The sequence below is a fragment of the Patiria miniata genome, unplaced genomic scaffold (assembly GCF_015706575.1).
Source record: "Patiria miniata isolate m_02_andy unplaced genomic scaffold, ASM1570657v1 HiC_scaffold_30, whole genome shotgun sequence".
NCBI lineage: Eukaryota > Metazoa > Echinodermata > Asteroidea > Valvatida > Asterinidae > Patiria > Patiria miniata.
In genome coordinates, this window is record NW_024037070.1 from 8104242 (window position 1) to 8127137 (window position 22896).

Consider the following 22896-nt stretch of genomic DNA (forward strand, 5'->3'; position numbering starts at 1 on the left):
CTCGTGGGGCAGTAAATCGCCTTGGCAGCGGTCAGATGACAGCATCGCCCGCGCCACGCCACGCCGCGCCGCGCCGTGCCAGCAACAAATTCGGCGGGAATTAAGTGGCATTTTCCCGCCATGACACGTGTCACAATCCGTTAAGTAGATTCGGCCCCAAGTGATGTGCATAGTGGCTGTGTCTTCCGACCAGAAGGCTGTTTTATGCATGCCTGCGTCCCAGTGTGGTTCATAAATTGGGACTGTCGGGATTCAAATTTAATGTCGATCGTGTTACTCCGCACACTTTACTGGCATTTAGGCATCCAAAGACGTGATGTAATTCATGTCAAGCATCATTCACATGTGCACTTAATTTGTGGTATCGGTTTCTTTTTTCTTTTCTTTTTAATTTTCCACGTATTGTCTAGTTTTATTGTATTCAACACTTTGTCTTTCAGACTGAACTGAAACTAAATGATAGTTGGAAAGGTGTCACCTCCAAAAGTAAATCCTGACACAGTGATAAAATTCGGTTTTAATGAATTAGTTTTGATAAAAATGAGGATAGGAATGCCTAGGCTTGTAGTCTGGCGCCACTTGATGGATTTGCCTTTCTTGACATTACTCTTGCTGGGGACTGGCGCCGCAGACGAATGACATGGCAAATTGGGCGACTGTTATCATAGGGCAGGATAGATCAACAGGTATTTATGATGGATATGGCAAGTGCGAGTCCCGCTTGAAGTTTATTTTTCTTGAACTTCCATTGAAACCTCATTACATAGTCGGATACCATTTAACACATGTACAAGAGGAACGAAGGAAATTTAATCGTTGATGATGGACTACATTCCACGAGAAACTATCTTCTTTGCACCAGGTCAAGCAATAAACAGTCGTTGAGTGTTTAGTCTTGCTTTCAACCCCTGATCACACCGCAGCAAATGAAGCACGCACACGAGGACATGCTTGATTTCTACTGCTCTGAACGCGGGAACCAACTCAATTAGCCCATGGTTTGTCAGATACGAACACAGGAAATCATTGGTTTGAAGAAAAATATAAAAACCTCATCGTGAGGACCAATTACGTTTTTATTACAGGTTGGTATGTCGGTGGCAAGACTGAAATTTGTCAAGTCTCTTGTGTGCTCTCTTTCCACAATTTTAATTAAGTATACCGAATGGGCATGGTGTAACACAGTTCACGGGGTTTTTTTGCTATATAATAGCAGCCATTTTGTATCGTTAGGTAGAACTGCTTGTGATGCCATAAGGCAGCAACACAAACATTTAGCTATCATCGAACCATCCCGAAGCACCTAAGTCATGCTTGGATCCACGGATAATGTCTACCTACAAAATGAGGTTACTATAACCATTTTTGCTTACAGGGGAAAAAAATCCAATTCCAGTAATGTATCTTGCTCGGAGAAAAACACTTCAACCAATCACCGCAAAAACATTGCCACCACCTGACCCGTTAAGCTGCAACGGACTCGATGTAGGCCTACCAAAACGCACTAAAATAATCCTACATTTCCAAGCACAAAACTTACTTCTTAACGGTTTTCGCACCAAATGTGGCAGCTAGTCAAGAGGGTATAACGTTCGTAGAACATACAAGACAAAGTGAAAATGGAATTAATCAGTGATTGTGAGATGATGTTTTGATTTTTATGTACAGATCTGGTTAAAATATGACGCGGACAGAGATGGTTTCATTGACAAATCCGAACTAAAGGTAGGAGAATGATAGAAATTGCGACAGGGTCGATTGCTTTAGAGAGGGACCAATTTTAATACGTATTTAACACGTTATTATTGTGAAAAATGATCCATCCTGCAATCTTGTTGATTTAGATAGTTTCTTTAATGTGCCCTTTACGTGTATTTACTGTGAGAAATGATTACATGGTTCACAAGACATCAGATTTTAATATTTCAATGGAATGCTTCTCCTAGAACATCGTTGGCACGTTTTTATGTTTCTTGATTCAACAGAACTTTCTAAGGGACCTGAGCAAGGTTGAACTCAGCGACGAAAAGCTCCAGACATACACTGACGCAATGGTAAGCCTCACCTGGTTTCATTTCATCTTTTTGTTTGTATTGAAATTTACAAGGATGTAGCTTCCGATCGAGGTTTCCGATATCAAAATACATATATTCATTGCTTTGTGTATCAACCTTATATTTAGCCCAGTTTTATTCATGAATTTAAATTTATGTAAGAACTGCATAACAATCGACGAAGCTCCTTACTTGGTATATTGTGTTGCGCCTATCAAACGCAGTGGTGAATGACGTCATCAGTGTTCGTTCTCAGGTTCTTTATTTCCACTCTGATGCCGTGACGCAAATTTTGTTTGGTACAAAACATCTATTTATAAATGGAAAGATTGGACTTGAGCACGTCATAGGACTTTACATTTCTCTTGACAGGATACAGGCGTATGTACCCACCTTCATCTAAAATAACTTACTGGCGTCACTGAAATCCACATGTGTAATTATCCCCGCTGCGAAAACCTTTTTCTTGTCTTTGAAATATTTCAAGATGAAAGGGTTGGATGGCTTTTCTAAGACAAGCTCTTCATCTCGTCATAGCGAATCGTATTTAGTTCATTAAGATAACAGGTGTAACTCATGTTTGACTACGTTTTCTCTATTTTTATCTAGATCAAACTCTTTGACGTCGACAAGGATAACAAACTCAGCTTCAAAGAAATGCTCAAGTAAGAGCACTTTGTGATTTTGTTATTTGATTAAATTAATTCGTTTTGGTTTGATTTCTTTATTTTGCTTTGTAGTGACCTTTATTTGATCCAGTGTTTAAAATAGTTCTTTGTTGACCAATCGCTCACTGATGAATCAGGCCATTGTTTGTTTGCAAAAAAATGTGCTCACTTCCCAATTAAAATGTAATTGTCGTGATAATCGTGTTTGCCTTTCAACGGCCTATTTTGATGCTCCTTTTTATTTTGAAAGTTTTTTTTTAGGAATATACTTCAAGACAAGATTAGGCACTCTGTTCTCTTTGAAATGTTAATGAACGAGGCGGGGTCCCCTCGAATCGCTGCCAAGAGGACTAAGAATGAAAGCATTTGATTAAAAGTTAAAAACCTTTAACTGCAAAGAGATACAAACGGAACGACAGGCACATCAATCAAAATCCCGCACATAAAGGAAGAATATTGATGTTCATGTATAACTTACAATTCCCAACGGAAGACATGACGGTAAAAGGAAAAGGACTCAATGATAATAGTCGACTACAATTTTCAGCTTATTGATAACAACAATGACGAATGCCAACTCGGAATGTAATTGCGTTTGCCTGTTTATTTTGTGTAGACTGGTGCCGGTGAAGGAAAACATTTTCCTGCAATTTGAGGTAAGTACTGACGATAAATATGAGACCAAGACAGATGTCATTTTTCTCCACAATTGAAATTTTCAAACGGTATAAATATAACTTAGAAAAAAAACCGAAAGGTTGATAAGGCCTCGGGCCTAAACTCGTCCGATTTTGATCATTATCTCACTACTGACTTTCAAAGAGAATTACTAATTTATAAATTGTAATTAGGCCTAATCTCAAAGAGACATCAAAGACCCAGCAGATGAAAGGATTACATTTGGAGCAGCTGGTGCAGAAAGCCTAAAATCCAAATGGTAGTTAAAGTATTGTATGCATCTCAATTAGGTTGATCTATATTTGAACACGAATAATTCAAATTCTGGACTATCAATAGACTTTCAGGCAATGATATACTAAGGTTTTGCTATTCCGGTGTAATTCGTATTTGCCATTACGTTTCCAGCTCTGTGACGTCCAAGTGACCTATTTTAAAGGGTATTAATAACAAACGTATAACCGGGAGTAAAAGGGGTCCGATCATTTTCCCATTCATTAAAAAGTGTTTGAAGAATTCGACCTGACAGAAGCGACAAAAACAATGCAAAGCAAAACAAAACAACACATTTTTCAACAACAGAAAAAGTCCTGCTCTCAACACGTGTAGTATTACAATTGTGCCGTGTTATCGTTCTTCACAAACTGGTTTTCGTAATAGCTTTTGCCTGTCAGAAACAAGCCCAACAGTTTTCTTTAAACCATTTTCTCCCCAAATCGTATACTTGATAATAACTCATCAGTATTCTTATTTCAGAGTTCGTTTTTGGAAGCAATGCTCGAGGTGGGTGGGTCAGAGAAATACCTGTTTACGCTCGGATAAATGGCTCCCCGTGTACCACCTTCCACATCTCTCAAATCTGAAACAATTCAGTTTTTCTTTGGTATTACCCTTTGTTTTGTATTTTAGCCTAGGCCTGTTCATATTTCAGCCATCTTGGGGTCTGCGATTTAGCTGGTATACTGTACCGCGTTATCATAATTGTTACACGCTTATGGTGTGTTACCAGTATCATTTGGTGCGAGGTATCAACGTGCTGATTTATGATAAAGGGTGCGGGAAACCAGTTAAATTTAACAGTTCAGCCCCAAAATGGCGGATTTGTAAACATGCCTTGTCAATGTCCATCTCACACAAAAAGATCTAGTCTCCCTCAATGAATTTAGAATGACTCTCTTTTCTTCCCATTGGCCCATCTGTTTAAGTCACCGTCAAGCACCCAACCAGACACAAGATCCTGTAACCTGTCTTGATATCTTGTTTTATATTCATGTAATAGTCTCTATTACAAGGTAACATACCCGACCCAAGTTCGCACCTCTTGCCCACAGTAAGTCTTTGTCGACCCCCGTCCTATCGTGAGGTTGAACCTGGTGACGTTCCACATTTGTTTACACCCAAGGCATTACTTTCGTTGTGACCAATACAGGAGAAATGCAGCAACTCACGCTTTGACAAACACAGTTACATTTCAGGAAGAAAACAAAGTCGTAATTATGCGCAAAGTTGCGAGTTCTGCATTGCTAATAATATTGCGCCATCTTTGAAGCAGCCCAACCATCTAATCGAAAATTCATTCGTGTCTATTGCGCTTTATTATTACATCACTAAAAGTCATTTAAATTACTGACACTAACAGCACTCGCTTTACTTCGGATTCAAAGAATACCTCAAATTCACTCAAGCTTATCTCATTATTTGAGTGTGATTATTTGTTAAACATTACCTAATTTAGGAAATCATAATTTAAGAAGAAATAATGAAGCCTTGCTCATGTATTTGTCCTGTACGGGTTTTTCATGTCAAATGATTTTGGTTGCTGTGCAAGATCTAACTCAGTAGTCTAATTAGTGTTGATTAACGTAATAGTTGTGATCACGTAGCTGTTACCAGGGTAACAGGAAAGCAGTGAGCTATCCACGTAGGCTTGCCGTCATCCTGCAATAATTTCTTGAGTTTTTGCGACATCATCAATGCCATGTTCCCATTATCACACGTTTTGTTTTGCTATAGGCTGAGCGATCACCAATTTGGAAGAAGAGCAACATTCTGAACTAGTTGTCCCAATAATGAAAAAGGATACAATTACATCCTCTGAGTTTGTGTTGATGAACACACAGTAATGCATGGTCCTTATCTGATATAAGTTAACCCCGAAGTAAGCATTGTATGTACATGTTGTGAGTTGAACATGTGCATGCATGTAAGCACATGTCCTGGACATGCATGCAGACCCAGTCGTAAAGACGTCCAAAAAAATTGTGAAATTCGTCCAAGAAATTATTACACTAGAAAGCTATATATGAGCATTCCCTTTTGGACAACAAGCGGGACATTGCAGGAACATTTGGAATAATTCACATTTAAGAGCCTGCTTGACATCAGTTATTGATAGTTCGTGTTATTTTTTTTACTTTTTTATTCCAACTTCTTGTCCGTTTGGCGCTCTATCACTTATCAAACTCGCAGGGATCTCTGGGAGAGAAAGGCGTAAGTACATAAGGTAGTTTGCGATGGGACGTCACACGAAACCGAATACTTTGGGTACAGGGTACCTTGTGCTCGACATTTCCGATCGTTCATACAAAAGGCAGCCAGATTCCTGAATTTGTTAATACTTGGCGTTAAGCTAAAATGGAACTGCAGCGGCAATTGGTAGATTTAATATTCACAGCTTCTGAGGTGGCGGGTTATTGTTTCTTTCACTGATATCTCTGCATGCAGGGGATGCCCTATACTCCACTTGTGGATTATGGAATTTCAGTGCATGGTGCAGTTGATGACCATAAAATGCATTAAACATTCTTCGTTTTCGGAGGTATTGACGCAATGGAAACCATTGTCCGATTGAGAACGGTGTAATGAAGTCTTTCAAATGATTGACAAATGTTGTTACAAACAATAAATGAATTACGATGACCTGAAAACGCTTGGCGCATCCACAGTGAAGAGAGAAAGGCAAAGGGAGACATTTCATAGAATAAATATTTATGACAAATGTGTGGCAGTCTATTCATTTAAACATCTGCTGAAGTCCCCCTTGATGACACGATCTAGGAGTGATGCTTGAGAAGCATAATTAAAGGCTTGTTGCACGAGCAAGTTATTAACAGACTTTGGTTAAATGTCATTAAGGAGACGATTGGATCTGTTAATTAATGGATGCAAACTGATTGCGTCAGTAAAAGGAGCAAAAAGACGCTGCCGGGAAAAGCTGTTAACAGGGGAAGCGCCATTATTGCTGGTCGATCAATAACTAGATTGCCAGTCGAGATTGTACCACTAGCGTGAGTTCACTGACATCTACCGAAGACTCTGCATGGGTATCCTGTGCCCGAAGTATCGTCAATTCTTCAACCATTATGTTTCTTTCACTGCTTTTCTTTTATTATCTCTTCTCAGAAAAGTGTTTGCATTACATTATCATGCGTCATCACAATCATTTCGTTTTTATTTACTTGTTTTGTTCACATGCATGTTAGTGTCCCATTTCCCCTTAATCCCGCAAGCGGCATTTGCATGAGTCCCAGTGACGTGATCTTCGATATCTATATCAACCATTCAATCTAGCCATTTCTTAAATGGTTAAAAATGTAGATGAGATTATTGATTTTGTAGAAATGAAAAACCTAGTTCGAGGTTCATTAAGCATCTCAAGGCTTTGAAATATTGCACATTCAATCACGAAACACATTAGAAACCACTGCATGGTATATGCACAAACTTAGTAGTACAGACCCCCGAGGCTAGATAGGTGCATGGTTATACGGAGGCCTTTATTTGCCTCCAGCCTTTTTCATATGAAAACTTCTTCCCAATGGAGAATGATGGAACAGAGTTGTCCCTTCGGGAGCACCGTAGATAAACACTACCACACGACGTTGTTATTATGCACCTCATTCTCTATATTGTCCATCTCGCTGTCGTGGTAAGTGAAATCTGATCGTTACGATATGGCCTACTAAGGAATCCGTAGAGACTGGGTGATTATTTGAATTTGGTACAGGGAAAAACAACCGCAGGGATGTAAACATGTATACCCTATGCAATTGTTCGCAGGATTTCCACTGTCATCAGTTCATGAGTACAGTTTCATTGCTTCGGGCAAGCTTTCCTTGATCATCATAGTCTATGCATGTCGCACATCACAAGATGCACCATGTGTGTTTGCAGTTACTCGGAGCTATACTCTCCATATAATGGAACGAGCCGGTCAAAGGTCACTTGAATGGCGGCCGATATGAGCATTTTATTTGTTTCAAGTGCACGGACACGGAAACCCTTAATTAACATGAATGATGGAATGTTCAATTTGTCAATAGAAATGATGAAAAATAATGAATTTATTGGTAAATTAGTTTTGACTGTGACAAAAAAGATAAAATATGTCCTGTAAAAATGAGATCTGAGGTCACATTGCTCAGTTTTCAACTCCCACTTTCCAATTTCTTTGCAAACAGAAGAAGGTGAAGGTGTCCAATGAGGAATTCAAGAGAGTTTTTCAGCACTACGACAAGGTACTAGACATGTGTACATTCGCCGTATTTAAATGACTTATACTTGATCGGTCTCTCTTTGAAACAGCTAATTTAGAAAGTATGAAAGACCCTCAAATTGGACCGAAAAGTGGTCCTGATTACACACAGCGAAATGGTCTTTGCAGTATTTGATATTGCCTGGTCCTTGATTCGAGGAACCGTAGTGAAATACGTGTTTACCCCTTGATTTGGAGACCATTTGGGGAAATCTGGGGAAAAGGTATTTGTGCGCACCTTGGGGGTATAATGGTAGCCATTTTGGATCTTTCACATGTCCTCGTCAAAATTATCCAATATGCTTTAGAAAATGTTCTTTAAGCAAGGATATGCAAGTAGAATCCCCAAAATATATTTTCAAAAAAATGAAGAAAAAAAATTGAAAATATACCAAAACATGGAAGTAAATATATTACAAAGCGGCTATTTTTGATTTATGCAAATTAGGCACCCTTCCCAATAGAATTTCAGGGTGACACCCCTTCCAAATTATCTGCTCTTGGGCTATACGAATCTATCTGCCACGTTTGGTGTTTTTGACCAGTCGCTCACGATCTTGTTAATATTTGGATCTAAGCCACTTGACAAATAGAAGAGGGTTTAGAGACACACAAAGCATTTGAAATCACCGCCTTACTGATGTGCATCTGTAGCGGAATGGTACTTCTTGTAATCTTGCCGTACAATTCAAATCAGACACACATTTTCACGAAGCCCGTAAACATAGGCCCGTTTCAATGGCACATCACATACCCCCATGATTTAGCTACGGCGTTATTGTGTCAGTTTAAAGAGCGATTTATGGTATGCTGCTGATGTCGCAGTTTTGATATTTTGTCATTCTCTGTGGTGATTTTGTTCGCAGGATAAGAACAATGTCATCAGTGGTGATGAACTGACGGCTTTCCTCAAGGACCTGGTTATCTTACACGCTGATTCGGTAAGACAGTCATAATCCCCACGCAAGAGAATTTCACAAGACACCCTTTACTGATATAAGAGTAAAATGCAATGACTGAAGTTGTTGCCATGATCTGTTTAATTCCGTTATCGTATCTAAATATCAGCACCTTTTGTGCGACACGGATAAGTGATCAATGGCATCGTAAGGTTATGAGAGCACATTATTGTGTCACCAATAATTGTGCAACTCTTGCACTCTTCGATCTGGTGCCGTTCTTTTGCGGTGTCACATAAACTACGCATGTGCAGGTACTTAAACAAGACTGCATAGAACTGACTCTATTAGGCACATTTAAAATTAATTATGCATATTCCTATTATGTCCATGTTCAGGGGCCGATGGTGGAGAGTACGTTAGCAAGATGTGCGAAAGACATCTTGACAATGGTGGACAAGAACAACGACCAGATGATCTCAGAGAATGAACTCAAAATGTTCCTCGGCGTCACGTCGGATGATGCATAGTCACATTTTAAACTTTGACCTTTTTGCCCTTTTAAACGTCATTTTTGCCGATTCCTTCTAGACTGCTCGGAATCATTGGTAGATATATACAATAGTTGATAGCTGCACGTACGGTATATTACGATTACACTCACTTAAAGTAGCAACATTATAGCACCTTGCCTTCGACTTACATATGATATATTACAAAATAACTGATAGCTTTGATTGATGTAATGTTGGTTTTCATGTTTTCGTAAGAAAATATTATTGTAGCATATAACAAACATACTGAAAGAGTATCAATAAGTGTGTAAAATTGATCTTGACTGAGAAGGAAGTATAGGCTAAAGTATCTAAATAGTAGCTATAAGCATTATATTGTCAAAAGTGCGCCTAACGCACAATTATATCAAAATGTCCATGTGGCTATATCGGACAGTGAGTTCATCTTCATTTAGATAACTCGTTCTGCTTTTCTATGCATTATTAAGCATCGGTCTTTATCAATCTCGTCTGCGTGACATCTAGAGCAAGTTCAAGTGTGAGGTGTGGTTAACCATAGTTCGATTACCTTCAACGGACCGCAGTATGATAACCATGCTAGTCGATTATTTGAAACTGGGGCCAATGTTGCTTCACTGATTCCAAACAATTGTTTCGTAATTAAGTGCAAAGGGGACCACTGACTTGAAAGTAATTGCACAATAGGGACGAACCGACGGAGAGACACGAGAGTGATGAGAAATGCAACAAACGGAAGATGTGGGTGCAGTTTGCAATTTGTCCATTATTGTTTGACTAGGGCCGTTGTATACCGAACTGTAATAGTCACGTGGTCGAAACACACTGCTCGTGCTCGAACCTGTTCTATCTTAGACTCGGAAGTGAACCGTGGTATTCAATGGTTTCATCTTGTTATCCATGCTGCATTTAATCCAGTACATTCCTAGTTTTGGATTTCATCTTGATTTGCTTTAAAACGTGTTTAAAAAAAATGAAATTGCATCAAATTGCTCTTTAAAAGTTTCTTTAATATACATTTTATACCTTTGGCACCATTTTGATGTTTACTGCACTATTTGAAGCTTTTTATAATCCGTTGTTTATCTTTAACATTTTAGTTTAAGTTTCCAAAGTTTGCAACATCTGACTAATAAAACAAATTACCTTGAACGGTTGTATGCATCAGGTGGTAAACAAATATTGCAAACTAATTAAGAACTAATTCATACTCGTCATATCAAATAAAGCCAGACCTAGCGTTTACACTTCATCCGCACTTCAACCGCAACAGGAGATTAATGATACCGAACCAATTAGATTTTGTCATTGAGCATTCCATTCTAAATTTGCATTTTATGCCTTTTCTATTTTTAACGCCATCTTTTTGCCTTTAATTTTTAAGAGGGATTTTTTCATGATTTATGTATAGTGCGTGATTTTCTTCATGTCAATGTTGCTGCTTACAAAATGTAGGCCCTGTTGTCTTCTGATTACTCTTTGTGCGGAATGCTGCATAATTATCTCCACAATCCAACGAAAAATGTGTCACTCAATCTAACCATTCAAATTTCAAAGCCTATCGCCGAGTCTTTCGACGAAGATATGCCTCCAGATATGTAGGACATATCTTTTTGATTGAATTTCTATAGGCTCGTGATACGATCCGATACTAGCAGGCATGCACCCGATATATATCACTTCAACAATCACTGGAAAGTGCAGTGATGTCGAGAATTAAACAAAAAAGACATAAGAAATGGGATTTCCTGTTAGACGGCGGTACATTGTGATGTGTGGCTTACTGCTTTATGCATAGTGCACACACACACTTTAAACCTGCCTTTTACGGAGTGCTAAACCTGCCCGAAGGTAGAGACAAGAAACGGCGTTTTACAAACCGCCATAACTAAACATACTGGAATATCAGATAGGCGTATAATGATCTTTCATTGCACAACCTGACGCTGAACATCCCAATCTGTTGTAAGTTTGGACTTGTCGTAACACGATGTTCGTTTAAAGGACAAAAAAAAACCAATGAGAATTTAACGGCAGTAAGAAATGTTCGACTGCAGGTTCAGCATGTCATTCACCAAGACGAGTTGGAAATGAAGAAATTAGTGTATTTTTACGAGTGATTGTATGATATTACGACGTAAAATGTACTTTTTGCTATATAATTATTGAAGCTTATTGTATTCGAGTAAAAGTAAGTAAACTATTGGATTTTTATCAACAGTGACAAAGGCTTTGTGAAACTGGTCGTCGAGGTCCGTGTGCACAGAAAAAGGCAGTCATGATTCCTTTATTAAAATAATTATAGCAGAATAGCACAGTATAAAAGTAAGCACATAACATATATCACTTTCTATCACGGGACAAATTCCAAAGATTCACGGTGCTATCATTCAGCAACCTAGGCACACGTGCACTACTTGCAGAAGAGGAAAACAATATTATTTATGTGTAGGCCTACGAGCTACTCGGGCAGAAGAACTGCAGCAAGAAATGCCAGTAGTGACGTCAGGATGAGGTACACACAGTAGAACGTATTTCTTAAATCCTTCACTTTTCAACTTTTTGTTTTGTCGACCCAGGGGCTATGTTTCCCTAGTAACAACACCGTTGCCTTTTCGCTGTTGGTTTGGCAAAATTAAAGACATTGTCAATTCTTCAGACTTTCATATTCCGTGTCTGACGTGTATCCTTTCTGTTGTCAAAGTAAACCATTCATGCCGGTAAAAACGCTGGCAAAACAATATATATAGGTAAATCCTTCCCAGGTGCCCTGCTCACGTTATGTCTTGTCACATTGCTTCAAATACAGATTTTACCATGGCTTATCAAGAAAACTTCAAAATAGGGAACAATTTCCTTAAGGACGTCACTGACTATAGATTTGACACTACGGGGTGGATAAAAAAAAACCGAGATAGTATTGCTAATTGGAACAGAAGTAGGGCACATGTGAATCAAAGGGAGATATCCTCTGTTAGGGTTGAATCTCCTCTTTAAAATGACACCCTGATCATGTCATTACGTTCAGTTTACGGGACGGGGATGTTTTTTTAGGGGGCCGCCACCGGTGATTGATGTTGTCAAACATTGCCTTTTTTGAGAGAGAGAGAGAAGTGTTTTATGCGAGAAAGAACCGGTACGTCCAGTCAAAAATCATGGAATTGGTGGAAAATAAGAAAATTGCCAACGTGAATTAAAATTGATTTAAAGGGGAAGGAAATGAGGATTTGTTATCGGCATCAGCAGTTTGAATGGATGCGAGTCCGACGGTCGAACTGATCCCTCCCATCTTTAAACGAAGTCTCTTTATGAAGAATGAGTGGGAATAGCGAAGGATGGTCGACCTTTTAGGTTTCTATAAAGGGTGGGAATAAAGTTAAGGTCCCTGCCCAGAGCAATCAGTGCAATGATTGACAGCTTTCTAGCCTTCAGCAGTGATTGTCTTTGCTTCATTTTTACGCTTTTTGCAAATTACGGGACTGGTCAGATCTTTCTCCGGCTGTTTTAGATTTATTTTGTTGGCTTTTGTTGATTCTCCTCGCCATGCCCAAGCAGACTCCGATGGATGTGTTTATAGTGGAGCTGCTTAGGTCCATTTTTGGCCCAATTCTTGCACTTTGTTTTAAAAGCATGGAATTTGGCATGTGGGGTCAAAATGGGCTAGAAATCATTTTAAGGGTGCAGCCTTGTATTAGAATTCCCATAGACACTAGTGCTTAATGCCCGTACTTCAAAATTCTTTTAAAAATACTCAGAACTCTCACAGGTATATAAGCTGCACAGAAAAATTATGATGAAACATGTCATCTTTCATTTTCCATTCATTTCTTGGTGGGTTGACCTTTGAGTTTTTGAGATATTCTCACCCAAAGAGGACGGCCCCTATTTTCCCCAAAGCGGAAAAGTAGCCATCTAGAAAAACGATCCCTCCACAATATGGCAAAAATCGCGCCACTTTCGAGCCCAATAATTTTGCATCCAAAATGCTCAGAATTGGTAAAAAGATTTGGGGGACCTTTTCGAACGATATTTCCACGACTTTTAGGTCAGCTTTACCAGTGACCAGTATTGACGTTTCGGCATCAATAACGGCGATTTTTTTTTCACAGACATAAAGTTTAGAATTTCTTCTTCTGTTATAATGTAACATTTCAATCATACTGAGCATATATTATGAAAAGCTGAACGTTAAAAAAGCCATGTTTTTTTTTTGGGGGGGGGTGCATTGATTTCACTGCTCTATTTTTAGCGTCATCGGCCGTACGCAATCGGATCAAATCTGCTTAACAACGCTTGACGCAAAGCCTTCGCAACCACAAGGCTGAGAATGTCTTATTTTATATTTCAGTGTATTTCAAAGCATAGGAAAACAAGGAAAATGGATGTTAAATACCGTTTTTATGAGCTTTTATTGTTTACACCCCCAGTTTTTTTTGGTTTAATCGAGCTTCGCCCCCAACTGGGCAAGATCTAAGATGGGTCACGATACGCAACATTGTGTAACTACTGTACATAGCAAGTTTGGTTGATGTTTGTATTGCATGAACTGCTGGCAGCGACAACTCTGTTAACTTCGTATTGAAACACTTTTTAATGTAGACCAAATAATCATGCTTTCAGATTCCTGACAACGCCCAGGCAGATCACTCGTTCTTAAAATATAACACACTCCTCCTGCCCATGAGATCCATTTATCGTCTATTTAATTACTGTGCTTCCAGTACATCTAAGTGAATAATGTTATAACTTTATTAGCTACCATGTCGCTATACTCAGTTCATGAGTATGGGTTCAGATCATTTCAGCCAAGGATTGATTCCTCTGTGTAAATACTGCATATAAACCAACCCTGAGCATTGAATCATAATTGAATTACCTCCACAAACATCGACATTCCGACTGCTGTATCTGCACGTTGAGATATCAGAAAGGGTGGAGTCGATGGAAAAGTATTTAATTGAGGAAATCCTCATCAGTTAACTGTATCGATCCGAAATCAAGATCTTCGAGAATTGAAAAATAACACTTGAAATTAGCTGTGTGTTATTTATTTTTAATTTATTTATTTTTAATTTATTTATTTATTTATTTCTGGTAATGAAACCAAGGATTCCTCAAAAGTACCCTAAGCACTGAAGCTCGAAAGCCTGAAGAAACCTGTAGAGAGAAGACAATGAGAAGAAATTACAGTTTTAGAGGTGGGAGGAAAAGCCCAGAGGAATATTCTGAGGAAAACCCACGGAATCAGGCAGGGACTGAAAACCCAATCAACATATTGACCCAGGCGGGATTCGAACCCGGGTCACAGCGGTGGAAGGCGAGGAAAGAACCGCTATGCCAACCCGACTCCCCTGGGGTTTTTTGGCCTTGAATATAAAAATAATTATATATTTTTTCTTTTCAATTGAAATAAATAAAAGTAAATTCACAGCTTCAAAAAATGTAAGTCTGTTTATGAGGCAAACGACAGAAAATTTCATGCGAGAAAAAAAAAGCAACGCATGCTGTTTTCCACACACATAATGGCAAGGGTAACAATGGTAACACAGCGGTTGTCCTGGCAACGAGTCACTATAATCAGCTGTAATGAAGATCGATCGAGACGCGCTCCAATTGTGGACATTATGCCTGGGAATTTTTCACAGAAGTTTCTACTTGCGTCCCACCAACAAGGAGTGAATGTGTTTAATTATGCTTGTCGTGAAATCTGAGTGTCACGCGAAATTCTGGCATGAGAAAATTAAGTATTAAGTGACGAATGACAAACGCTCGACAGATGCAGCCAGTCGTACACGTGAAAAGTGTGCATGTCCATTTTTGGGGGGTTTTGTTATAAATAGGTCTTATTCTGCCATTTGGATTTTTTCTTCAAATTTGGAACTTGGGAAAGGAGAGCGAAGTTAGATAAATCACACTTTCACAGACCATCGTGTTATTCCTTACCGTGGTAAATAAACTTTATTTGTCTTCTATAATCGTACAAATGGACAAAATATACAACTTGATTTTATATGTACATCCTGTCACCAAAGTGTTAAAAAATCACCAATAATTAATAGCAGCAGTAGAAGGTTTGATATACAATCAGGAAAAACCAACCAATCAAGCAGAAAAAAAATCAGTACTAATGAATATGAGCTATTACTCGGGGGGGGGAAAATCAGTATTTACAACAATAATTCTCAAGTAACATTGTGAATAAATGTCAAACTGTTTCTGCCGAATATCACACTAAAGATTCCTATGAAAGAATGCCTTGATTGGTACATGTATTTATTCTATTAAATCAAGTCCCTCATTGTCATACATATATATCATTTCTGAGACAAGAACAGTGTTCATTAAGGTAGAGTTTGAACACCTTAAATAATTCAGAGAAAGCCCCGAGTTTACTTGGAATACATACATGTACATGTTTCAAACGCACCAATAAACCATGATCAAGTCAAAAACACTGCCTGCTCAGGTTGCTAATTTTTATTTTACAAAACAATGAGAAGGGTTTTAAAAGCTTTCAAAAAATATCCTTCAAGTTATCAGGCATTTGTACTCCCACGCACTCACAATTTTATATCAACTTAACTCACCGTTTTTACCCCCCCCCTAAAAAAAAACAAATTAAAATTTTGTTTTTTAAAGTGTTTCCCATTGTTTCTGATTTATGTAGTATCAAGTTCTGAAGACAGAAACAATAAAACACAGAAACAGACATGTCCAAATCCCCTACTGGTTGCGCCATTGGGAGTTTAACATACAGACATTTATTGCAATGCATCACGATAGCAGCACGGACTTGAACATGAATGATACAGTGCAAGGATAGTAGCCGCTACAGCCATACATCAGTTGCAAGTGCATCTCATATTGGATGTCTCAGCGTCCAAAACATCCAAGTAAATAAATAGTTGCCTTGGCACGCTGCTGCCTAATCCTCATACACCAAATGCACTGTGTCTTTTCTGAACCCAGGAACAGCAGTCGTGTCAGATTTAATCCGTCCACATACAGTGCAAAGGAAGATCACGATTCCGAGATCATCAGCTCTTTTTTAATAATCCAATCCAGCACACTAAAGTGTAATCCAATTGGCTGGCTCAGGAATGATTTATGCAACTATCACAGGAGACAACTGCCAAATACATGGGACGCTGATTTCATTTGGAAAGAAACGGCTGGAGAAATCCCGTCCCCTAATTGAATCTGCAGAATTTTGTTGGATGAAAATGGAAGGAGTCGATGATTAGTCGCCACAACTTGTAATCAATTAGTGATGAAGGAACAAGATTGGAATACCTCCAGTAATACATTCTGTATTCCAAGGGTCTGAAATAAATAAAAACTTTCAATTCGTTGCCCTTAAAGTTTAGAATACATTATATTAACTTGCTTTTTACAAAGTTATGTACGTGTTTACACCAGAGTTGAAGTCAAATCCTGACAAGTCAAACACAAGTCATTCACAAGCATAGAGCTATATTAAATTACTAGAGCGCTAACTCGATGTACAAAGTAATACCTGATGGGCACATCCATGTTTGTGCACAAACCTATGGAGACCTAGAAATTGTGTACGGCTTTTGTATGGCTATTTGCATATCTGCGTTTGTATTCCATACCGGTGCATCATCGAAGCCGATACGCCCAAAACCAAAACGCACGATCAGCAAATGAGCGTTTCATTTTGCTCTACGCAAACAGCGCAACGTGTGACGTTTTTTTATATTTTTTAAGGGGGGGGGGGGGGGCATTGGAAAATCCAAAGAGGTAGAAAGGTGGACTGTTCACTTGACCTGAGCAGATAGCAGCACTAATGAAAGGGAATTTATAATCAAATGAAATTGTGGAATATTCACATTAAAAGGTAGGTTACTGGTGGGCATCTACCCCCTGGTACCCTGTGTTTAGATCCAAAGATCTACAAATTTATAGAGTCGAACAAGACAAACGCGATATCTGTACATGTATAATGTTTGCACAAACTTGAGTCTCAATTTCCACATTATTTTTTAAAGGCCTTTGGAATGCTGAACATTTAAATATTCATTGGAATTCAGTTTGCGTTCTGTTGTAACTGTCTCCGAGCACTGTTCCAGCAGTACCTTTTATAACTTGGGTGTCATATAACCACTTGTTATGCTGGGATTATCAAGTGACAGCACTTGACCCATGACCGATTCGATTCATCAGCTATTCATGGATGGCAGATGAAGTGCACATCCGGGGGGCATCGAGCGGACAACGACAGTGCAGCAAGCATTGAGAGTGCCTATGACTGTTAAGTGCATCGACTTTGAATGCACAGTCAAGTGATCATCGTGTGCTTGTTGTACTTTATGCACTGAGTGCATGATGAACATGTACATGTACATGCACTCATTGTACAGTGAATGCATGCCAAGATGACATTGAGTGCAAACCAGTAGAAGTACAATGTAGCTGTATACTGAGTATTCAGTGAATGTTCACTGAGTGGTCATTGGGTCCATACTCAGTATGCAATGATTGTGCACTGAGTTGACTTTGAGTGCATGCACAGAGCACAGAGTGCGCACTGAGTATTCAGTGAATGTACACTGAGTGGTAATTGGGTCCATACTCAGTATGCTGTGATTGTACACTGAGTTGACTTTGAGTGCATGCACAGAGCACAGAGTGCACACTGAGTATTCAGTGAATGTACACTGAGTGGTCATTGGGTCCATACTCAGTATGCAATGATTGTACACTGAGTTGACTTTGAGTGCACGCACAGAGTACAGAGTGCACACTGAGTATTCAGTGAATGTACACTGAGTAGTCATTGGGTCCATACTCAGTATGCAATGATTGTGCGCTGAGTTAACTTTGATGCATGCACAGAGTACAGAGTGCACACTGAGTATTCAGTGAATGTACACTGAGTGGTCATTGGGTCCATACTCAGTATGCAATGATTGTGCGCTGAGTTAACTTTGAGTGCATGCACAGAGTACAGAGTGCACACTGAGTATTCAGTGAATGTACACTGAGTGGTCATTGGGTCCATACTCAGTATGCTGTGATTGTACACTGAGTTGACTTTGAGTGCATGCACTGAGTGCACACTGAGTATTCAGTGAATGTACACTGAGTGGTCATTTGGTTCATACTCAGTATGCTGTGATTGTACGCTGAGTTGAATTTGAGTGTATGCACAGAGTACAGAGTGCACACTGAGTATTCAGTGAATGTACACTGAGTGGTCATTGGGTCCATACTCAGTATGCAATGATTGTAGACTGAGTTGACTTTGAGTGCACGCACAGAGCACAGAGTGCACACTGAGTATTCAGTGCATGAACACTGAGTGGTCATTGGGTCCATACTCAGTATGCAATGATTGTACACTGAGTTGACTTTGAGTGCACGCACAGAGTACAGAGTGCACACTGAGTATTCAGTGAATGTACACTGAGTGGTCATTGGGTCCATACTCAGTATGCAATGATTGTACACTGAGTTGACTTTGAGTGCACGCACAGAGTACAGAGTGCACACTGAGTATTCAGTGAATGTACACTGAGTAGTCATTGGGTCCATACTCAGTATGCAATGATTGTGCGCTGAGTTAACTTTGATGCATGCACAGAGTACAGAGTGCACACTGAGTATTCAGTGAATGTACACTGAGTGGTCATTGGGTCCATACTCAGTATGCAATGATTGTGCGCTGAGTTAACTTTGAGTGCATGCACAGAGTACAGAGTGCACACTGAGTATTCAGTGAATGTACACTGAGTGGTCATTGGGTCCATACTCAGTATGCTGTGATTGTACACTGAGTTGACTTTGAGTGCATGCACTGAGTGCACACTGAGTATTCAGTGAATGTACACTGAGTGGTCATTTGGTTCATACTCAGTATGCTGTGATTGTACGCTGAGTTGAATTTGAGTGTATGCACAGAGTACAGAGTGCACACTGAGTATTCAGTGAATGTACACTGAGTGGTCATTGGGTCCATACTCAGTATGCAATGATTGTAGACTGAGTTGACTTTGAGTGCACGCACAGAGCACAGAGTGCACACTGAGTATTCAGTGCATGAACACTGAGTGGTCATTGGGTCCATACTCAGTATGCAATGATTGTGCACTGAGTTGACTTTGAGTGAATGCACAGAGCACAGAGCACACACTGAGTGCACGTTCAATAAGTACTGACACAGGCAGTACACTGAAATGACACTGAGTGCACATTCAGTTGGACTAGTTCACAAAGGGTGCTGATACTGCGAAATGGCACCAAATGTCTCGACACAACATACAAATAAATCATAATACAAAATACCGTATCTTACAAATTTATATACACACGGCACTACTGCCAATGCTATACAGCGGGAACTCTTGTATATTTGGTCCTGCGTATAAGTCTCGTGGGTTTCTTGCGCCACGTGACAGCCTGTTTCCGTTTTCGTCGGCTTCGGTACAGGAGGTTGACAAAGAACCCGAGCACTAGGAAACCTGAGACGAAGGCCAGAAGGGTGACAGTGCTCCAGTTGTCAGAGACCACCATGTTGCCCGAGTTGCGGGGATCCCAGTGGACATCCTCCTGAAGACCGGGGACATTAGGCTCATCCCGTCTCATGTTGGCCCCGGCAACCACAGCCGGGGGTGGGACTCCCTCTAGGATGGAGAGGAGCTTCTGGTGTTTAAAGAGATTGCTGGAAGAGTAGAGAAAGGAAAAAAAGAACAACAATAGTTGTAACATTAATAAGCCTCACCGCACTCATCCTTATAACATCGCATCATCGTTAAAATCCCTCATTCTCCTGACGACGGGCAGAGCATACTATTCGAAACGTTGAGTCCCTCCGGTTCTTTTCAGAACCACACATACTCACAAAAGAGATTTATTCACATGGTGCTACTGCAAACTTATCTTGTCTTAGTATCTTTCCACCATGCAAACCTTCAAATCTCATTAATAAGAATAATTACAAGTTTTTAAACTGCAGAGAATGAAATGCCTGACACAAATTATACAAGAATCGGCTTGCCTACTATGCCAGACCCAGAGTCAGTCAGTAATTGTCCCAGTCAGTCATCAGTCGGTCATATGGCAATGAGCTGGCCCTTTAGCATCTTTCTAGGTCCAGCATTATATACATTGTCACGATAATGAACACAACGGGGTCCATACAAGATTGATATAGTTTTCATGCTTTGTAGCAAGTTGTTGCTATTAATTCTCTGTATAAATTGGGGAGCAAAAGTGAAGTTTTGTTGAAGCTAAATGTTTGGTACAGCAGTAGTCATCATATGGTTGCAGTGTTCTACAGTAAAACAAGAGTTGAATAATAAATCAAACTATTAAAGAGGAAGTGCATCATGTCTAATAACTCCTCAGCATGAATTTAAAGTTACATGTACTTTCAGTTGGTGCTGTCCTGATGTTCTGTTGGGGAGAGGTTTTTTTTTTGGGGGGGGGGCTGAGAATGTAAAGTAAGTTGGAGTAATCATTATAGTGTAAGTTGAGATGTAGGCTAGCGTGGAGACTGCAAGGTGTTGACTGAAGTGATATGTTCTTCAAATATGTCAACCCATGGTCAACTTGTGTGATGTTTTTTTACTTCTTAAGCCTAACAATCCTCCAATTGTAATAGTTTTTATACATCTGAGGGTGTTAGGGTTAATAATAGTAATAATTACCCCTTGCATGAAGGTATCCTTCCCTTACACCGTGTGACCAAAATGGCCACAGCCACTTGCTACAATATACGCCACATGTTACTGCATTCATGTGCTTGAGAATTATTTACCTTGGAATATACTAACATGTATCCAGAATGTTTAAATATTGTTTTATAACATTCCTGGACATCTTCAAAAGAGAAGTAAAATGTCATTTACTTGAATAGTTATTTCACTTAGACTGGCGCGTGACTATTGATTGTGAGTAGGCGCCTTGACGGGTTTCCAGATAAGGCCCCCCCAAAAAAGTCTCCGGTTTCTGGTATGCGCGCGCGTCGTCGTAGCCATGTGCGTCGGCAAAATGAAAAAGGTTTTTTTTCAATGAAAGATGATGTCTCAAAACCGCCAAACTCACTGGTTTGACTAGAATCCTGCTGCTGCACAATTTTAACGTGTTTTTAGATTGGGTTATGGTCGAGAATAAGCTTTATGTGGCCTCTCTGGACTCCCATATTTTTGCACTAAGTTTAGTCGGGCACCATTTGCAGTCATCAGCCGACATTTGAAGCAAAAAAATCAGGTAAAAAAAAAAAAAAGGCCGCGTCGCCGCACCACTTTTTGGGCAAGCTCCATACCAGAAACCATAATACCCCTGTACAGATTGTGCATCACTTTCAAAGATTCATAATTACATGTACGTCCAAAACACAAAAAGCTACATGCATAGAAAATTGGTTTACTGCTCATTGTTCAACCCCTCCCCCCCCAAAAAAAATACATGCCACTCCATTCTTAGAATGTCAAAAAACCTAAAAACAATAACTAGAACATACATCTACATGCAGAGGCGGGGAAGGGGGGGGGGAACTAGGCCTACATGTAGTAGGCACACCTGTGTGGACAGAGGCCTGGAAAATGTTTACACATGACTACTGCAGCAGAAGCATGCATTTCACTCAGTGGCTGGTAACCATGGAATTCATGGCTGGCTCATGTTAAACATTCATAAGATTATCTGGTGCCTGGAAATTCAACTTGTTTCCCAAATGTGTTTGGAATTTTATGTTCTAGTTTCCAAAGTTAGTAGCTATGAACAAAGGATTCTTTGGTGCATGCAGTCACATGGGTATTATCAACAGACACATTAAAATGACATTTGGAATAACAAATGTATGTGTGCATGTTTGGGGAAAAAGGCAAAAGTAACTCACAAATTGTTTCCTAAAAATTCTAAAATACAAATGTTTGCTTTATTCTTTGTTAAATTTAAATATATACACATAAAGAGCTGGGAAAATTGCTATATTTCACTCCACACTAAAGTGTCTGCAACTCGGAGACAAAGTGAAGGAGAGGTAGTCAGTATTAAACTCCTCAATCGATAACATCATTGTAACAATATACATGTAGGAGCGCAATACATGTTGCACAAGGCAGGCCACTGAAACATCACCAATGTCACTCATCACCCATTAAAAGATCCCCCCCCCCCCATGATCAGGGCCCAATTTCATAGCGCTGCTTAACAGCCAACTTTGTGCTTACCGAGCCTCCATCTATTTCATAGGGACTGTTAAGCAGTAAGCACAGCAAAAGCACGCTTAACCCCAGAAGAAAACTTTGCTTAAATCAGTGACGTAACAATAGAAATCTCCATGCGCGCACAACCGTTAGCATGAAATAGTGCTTAAGCAGCAGCATGATTTTCTGCTATAGTAAGCACAACTTTTCTGCTTACTGTTAAGCTGTGCTATGAAATTGGGCCCTGATTTGTTGAAAAGTGCTTCATGCAAACGACCCATGTCCATACATGTTTATGTACATGTAAACATTTCCTGTGTATTGCAAACACAGAGCCCTACTGTCTCCCTCACCA

At 39.6% G+C, this 22896-nt stretch overlaps 2 protein-coding genes across 6 annotated transcripts in view; one reads left to right on the top strand and one right to left on the bottom strand.

The window, feature by feature from the left end:
- The window catches only part of LOC119739396 (calbindin-32-like), a 34319-nt gene extending 23987 nt beyond the window's left edge, over positions 1-10332 (top strand). The window contains exons 5-13 of one of the 5 annotated variants that reach the window (XM_038214337.1): positions 1669-1725; positions 1986-2054; positions 2664-2719; positions 3339-3378; positions 4157-4183; positions 5870-5890; positions 7861-7917; positions 8801-8875; positions 9232-10332. In XM_038214337.1, coding sequence (XP_038070265.1) covers positions 1669-1725; positions 1986-2054; positions 2664-2719; positions 3339-3378; positions 4157-4183; positions 5870-5890; positions 7861-7917; positions 8801-8875; positions 9232-9363 — 534 coding nt within the window. In that variant the 3' untranslated portion in view covers positions 9364-10332. Of the gene's footprint in view, positions 1-1668; positions 1726-1985; positions 2055-2663; positions 2720-3338; positions 3379-4156; positions 4184-4679; positions 4731-5869; positions 5891-7860; positions 7918-8800; positions 8876-9231 lie in introns of all 5 variants that reach the window. The other 4 variants (XM_038214336.1, XM_038214338.1, XM_038214339.1 and 1 more) reach the window with 4 other exon arrangements.
- Positions 10333-18963: 8631 nt separating this feature from the next.
- LOC119739226 (membrane-bound transcription factor site-1 protease-like) overlaps positions 18964-22896 on the bottom strand; it is a 54974-nt gene continuing 51041 nt past the window's right edge. The window contains exon 23 of the mRNA XM_038214078.1: positions 18964-20050. Within this exon, the coding sequence (XP_038070006.1) occupies positions 19717-20050 (334 nt within the window). The 3' untranslated portion in view covers positions 18964-19716. The remainder of the gene's footprint in view (positions 20051-22896) is intronic.